This window comes from Frankliniella occidentalis, unplaced genomic scaffold (assembly GCF_000697945.3).
Source record: "Frankliniella occidentalis isolate FOCC.00 unplaced genomic scaffold, Focc_3.1 Scaffold3, whole genome shotgun sequence".
Lineage (NCBI taxonomy): Eukaryota > Metazoa > Arthropoda > Insecta > Thysanoptera > Thripidae > Frankliniella > Frankliniella occidentalis.
In genome coordinates, this window is record NW_026267133.1 from 1,923,869 (window position 1) to 1,929,023 (window position 5,155).

At 57.6% G+C, this 5,155-nt stretch overlaps 1 protein-coding gene across 1 annotated transcript; it reads left to right on the plus strand.

Annotated features, from left to right (window-relative positions):
* The first annotated feature begins 780 nt into the window (after positions 1–780).
* Positions 781–4,626, plus strand: LOC113209228 (uncharacterized). Its single transcript, XM_026426646.2, has 3 exons — positions 781–1,552; positions 2,240–2,532; positions 4,007–4,626. Exons 1-3 carry the CDS (start codon positions 925–927, stop codon positions 4,397–4,399), a joined length of 1,314 nt encoding a protein of 437 aa, XP_026282431.1. The 5' UTR covers positions 781–924; the 3' UTR covers positions 4,400–4,626.
* Positions 4,627–5,155: the final 529 nt, after the last annotated feature.

Here is a 5,155-nt window from a genome sequence, read left to right on the forward strand (position 1 = left end):
AGTGAGGGAGAAAGATTCCCATCTCATTCCCTGACCACAACAATGGATCGGTGAGGTGATGCGGGTGTGCCTTCCATATTCATGAGCGGGGGAAGGCGAGAGGAGTGGGGGGGGGGGGCACCGCTGCCAACTAGCAGGCCCTTGCTGTCACTGATATGGGTGCCTCTAAGCCTGCAGCAGGACAACAACAAGCCACCAACAACGTGCTGTGGAGCTCGAGGGGGGGATCACTTCGAAAAATCATTGTACAACCCCCCAAAAAAGTCACAAAAAAGTCACAAAAAAGTCACAAAAAAGTCACAAAAAAGTCACAAAAAAGTCACAAAAAAGTCACTTTCCGTAAAATCATTGTACACATTTCGCATGACTGATCACCCCCTCGGTGGAGCTGTAGAGCCACAATTATTGCCTTGGCACCATTGCTAATTTTCTTCGTGCGATTTTCTGCCGGGAGATCAAATTGGGAAGAGAAGGTGGAGAGGGGAGCGGAGCGGGCCAGCGGAGGCAGGGGCAGGGCCAGGATGCTCGCCCGCCGGGGTGCCCTGGGTTCCCACGGGGAGGCACACCCGCGCCGCCCCGCTCGCTACTCGCCGGACAATGCCCCCGACGCCGTTTGCCGATTTCTTTCTCTGCGTCCACCGGCTGGCGGGGCGGGGCGCCGGGGTTGCTGGCGGGGGCGGCCGGGCGGGGCAGGACCTCCAGGGCTCCCACACGTCCTCCCCCGCCCGGGCCCCAGGCCGGCCTGGTACGCACCTTTGTTCCTCGCCGACCGGGCCGGACCGATGACGCGATCCCTCCTCTCACTATCACTCAGTCCGCCGCCCGCGGTGCACGTGCCCGTCGTGCCCGCGCCCATGTCTCGCGAGGACCCCCCTGGCTGGAGCTCGGTGCGCGCCGTGCTGGCGGGCCTGGCCAAGGTCCGCGATGCCCTCCGCGTGTCGTGCCGGGGCGCGCGGCACCTGGTGGCCGGCGCTCTGCATCCTGGCCGTCCTGGCCGCCAGTCCACGCGGCAAGTTCTTCTGCGCCGCGCGAGACCCATCGTCGTCGGGGAGGGCTGACCGGCCGATGGAGCAGGCCGCCGACGTCGAGGGCAGGATAGCCACGGGTGACCCCGCTGCCTCCAAGCAGGACGACGCCCAGCGCTTCAGCGACGCCTTCTTCCAGTGCTACTCGGCTGACGCCGCGCGGGCCGAGTCTGCCGGTGGCGCGCTGTCGTGCGTCGGCGAGGGTGCGCGCGTCGGCCTGGAGTCCTTCTTCACGCGCAAGGACCTGCACGTGTCCGACGGCCTGGCCCTGGTGCGCGAGGATGCCGCGCAGCCGGACCCCGCCGGCAGGGAGGTGCCGTTCCCCCAAGACCACTTGTACGACGGGCAGCACCGCTCTGTGATCGACTCGGCAGCCGCCTACCTGTCGGCCAGGTCCCTGCGCTGGGACATGAGCGGCCTGTACCCCGGGCTCATCATGCGGGTGGGCCCCACGCTGTCCGGCAGCGGCTGGCTCGAGTTCGTCCTGGAGCCGAGGAGGGCCTACACCGACCGGCAGCTCGGCCCCGGTGAGTAGTCCAGCCAGTACCATGGAGAGTGGCCGCCGAGGGGTGCCTAACTCCATAAAAATGTGTCCACCGGATTACCAAATTGTAAAGATTACCACTGATTACCAAAGACTACCAAAGATTACCTATGTATACTAGGTATGGTCCACCTGCATTCACCTGCCATGTTTTGTTCCGAGCAAGATGCATTTTTGTGCAACTCTTTGGTAATTTTTTGATTCTTTATCATTCAAGTTACAAATTTGCATTCTATAATTGGCCAAATCATGATTTTGCCCATGGGAGGGATGCAAAGTTGCCATATTAAACATGCGCGTTGGCATTTAGGCAAGATGTGCACAAAAATCGACAAAAATTCATGTCTAAATCAACAAATTTGTTCTTTTAAAGGACCCTCACGAGTGTGAGGATTACCAGGTATTACCAGTGATTACCAAGTCTGTGTACACCTGATTATCACAGTTAGGCACCCCCCGTTGGAGCAAGCAGCGCGTGCAGGCACGGATGCCGGCGCGTTTGCCGTTTGCCTATCGTCTCTACCCTTGGCGCTTTATGAACCCACGCGAATGGACATTGAACAGCCCGTTCGCACGTCTGCATCCGGGCATATTTGCTCCAAACAGGGTACAACGACCTGTATCAACTTCGGCAGAACGAGAGATCTGACCCTTGCGCTCATCTGTGCAGGTCGCACTGTGCTCAAGCAGGTCGTGCTCCCGTTCCTGCTGGGGCTCAAGGTGTCGGTGGCTTCGCTGGTGCCGCTGCTGCTCTTCGCCATCGTGTTCCTCGCCAAGAAGGCCCTGCTCATGAGCCAGCTCTCGGCGCTCGTGTCGGGGCTGATGGGCTTCGGCGCCTACTCGCAGTACGGCGCCTACGGCGGCCACCCGCACGCCTTCGGCGGGGGCGGCGACCCGGGCTTCGGCGGCCTCGGCGGCCCGCACCTCGGCAACCCCCTGGTTCCGCTGAGGACGTCCCCGCAGGTAAGCTGGTCGACAGGACAGAGACAGGGGTGCGTAGCGGAGGCTCGCCGTGGAGGTCAGGGGTCGGCGCCGTCGTGCGCGCAGAGGCCGCAATCGGGCATGGCGATCTGCATACAGTAGGCGGCAGCAGTCGCGGCAGAGGGACGCGGGGTTCACCGACGACACGGCGACACGGCCTGCCACGCCTGCCCCCTGCTGCTGCTGCTGCTGCCGCCGCCGACTCTTGTAGGAGAAACGGAAAGCAAAAGTGCTCCGCCATGACCCGACCCGACCCGAGGCGACGCCGTGCGTTCAGCGCCCACATGCCTGGGAAGCGCGGACTGAAACACGGCAAAGCAGGGAGGGAACGCCGCCCGCGAGAGTAATCCGAGGTGGCGCGGGGTGGCGCGGGGTGGCGGGAGGACCACTTTGCCTACATCCGCCACGTGGAGCGGGGCGGTACGCTACGCTGCCGTGTGCCACTCCACGCCGAACCTTCGGCAGCAGCACAGCACAACGGGGCCCTAGTCACGCGGGGCGGAGCGGGGCGGAGCGGGGCGGGGCGGGGCGGGGCGGGGTACAAAGTCTCTCTGTCTGCGAGAGCGGGGAGAGCGCGGGGCGCAGGGGTCGAGCACCGTCGAGAGTGAAGAGGGAAACAAAAAAAAGGGAGAAAAAAAAGGAGAGGAGTCGGAGTAATTGACATTGAGATGGAAGACAGGGAGCCAGCGCGTAGCCCCGGCGGTAGTGACTCCAGTGCAAACAGTCAGCCGAAATGAACGGTCGGGTGTCTCGTTCAGACGGGCGACTGTCAATGCAATACTACTCTCTGCTCCTTTTCCTTCTCCAGCAATGGACTGGGGTCGCGATCAGAACCCGAAACTACCTCGTCGCCTCGCTTATAGGAGTACTTCTGACACGGTTTCTCTCCTTACTTATTCCATTTCGAGGTCCAATACGGTTCTCTTTGGTGGAATTCAGAAAGCACTTTTAAGTGTGGAAATTATCTCACCGCGCAAATGGCTCCTTCATCGACAGCTTTGTTCCTGCAACTAACATCTCTGACTAGAAGTATCAATTGCCAGTCCCCTCAGCAAATTTCGAATGTCTCCTTAAACTATCTAATACGTTAGTTCTAGCAACTAATCTATTTTAGCCTGTGTTCTGCTTTAAAATGTAATAGAGCGGGCTGGGCTTATTACTTTCGTTTCAAGAAATGTCATCGAACGCCCATAGGAAATAGGTGGGTTTAAGAGGAGATGGCGGTCGTAACTTAACGCAACGGTGGGCATGAAAGTGAAATAAAAATTCGGTGGTCGGTGGGAAAGGAAGGGCTGCAGTCCCCAGGGCACGCGCACCGGCCGCTGAGCTGCCGCTGCTCATGGATTACGGCAGGTACAGGCGGCACAGCCTCGCGGACTTGCTAACGAGACACAATGTGGTATGAGAAAGTCTGACGGAATGACTGCGATGGCTTACTCACGGCTCCTCTCCGCAGGTGTTCCCCACGAACCCGCGGCTGCCGCCGCCCGTCGAGGAGGGTCCGAACATTCTCCACACCGGTGCCAACACCCTGCCGGGCACCCTGTCCGGCGGCTTGGGCGGCGGTCTCGGTGGCAGCTACGGCCTCTCGCCCACCTGGCTGTCGGGCACTCCACAGCACCTGTTTCGCAAGGTCAACTACGACCTCCGCGACGAACGCCACGCCACCGCCGCCTCCTCGACGTCCGCGGCCTCGTCGAACTCGCCGAGGAACACGAAGGGGTTCCGCTGGGAGGACGAGGTGCGCCAGGACGACGGCGACCCCAGGGCCGCGCCCGAGGCAGAGCAGCGGCGCGCCAGCAGCGACAGGAGCAGCAACAACATTTGGGGGACCTTGTCGCTTGGTTAGCAGCCAACCCCTTGCACCCTTCAAGTGGGGGCAGCATTCCCCTACCAACGAGGATCCTTCTTTCTCTTTCGGGTAACAAACCAAAGAATGGTGCGGAGTTTCTTTTATATAGTTGTATAGTGCAGAGCTGCTAATATTGAATAAAAATATTTGGTATGCAAGTAACAGCAGTATTTAAATGTAGCAGTAGACAATGTGTTATAATTAAAAAGTGATGGAGCAACACACTTGTCATCTTTTGTTATTCCAGCTCACAAATACTTAAATTTTTAAATAACGTTTTATTAACTTGATGTTTTTAAGACACACATAAATCTTTTCTCTGCTTTTAAATAACTGTTTGACTTACCATAATTTAGTTGGGCTGAGTGATCCGAGTCCTATAGTCTTAGAACTCTCCCCAGAAGTCCTAACCACAAAAAAACAAGAAACAGTGATAACCCAAAATTAAGGCTAAACATTCTTGTGGTAAAATAAGAGTACTTGTATTCAGGTAACATTTATTTGCGTGAATTAACAAGAAATAATATTCCTCTACCTAAGGTGCAACTGAAAATGTCACAGTTATCACGAAAAAAAGTGTCATACCTCTGTCATTCAAATTTTGCTCTCCTCAGCATTCTTTTAGAATGGCTTTACTCTCATGCATCAAGACCCCCCTTTACCCACACTTAGCGCAATAACCAGCGTGCTCTCTGAAGTATGTTGTGGTGGATTTAGTCTCGTGTGACCCGTGGCCTCACCCATCGTACAATA

Excerpts from the sequence above, each read along its gene's own strand:
- LOC113209228 (XM_026426646.2), top strand. The coding sequence starts at position 925 with ATGCCCTCCGCGTGTCGTGCCGGGGCGCGCGGCACCTGGTGGCCGGCG. Across the intron at positions 1,553-2,239 it reads CGACCGGCAGCTCGGCCCCG|GTCGCACTGTGCTCAAGCAG; the intron begins GTGAGTAGTCCA and ends TCATCTGTGCAG. Across the intron at positions 2,533-4,006 it reads CGCTGAGGACGTCCCCGCAG|GTGTTCCCCACGAACCCGCG; the intron begins GTAAGCTGGTCG and ends TCCTCTCCGCAG.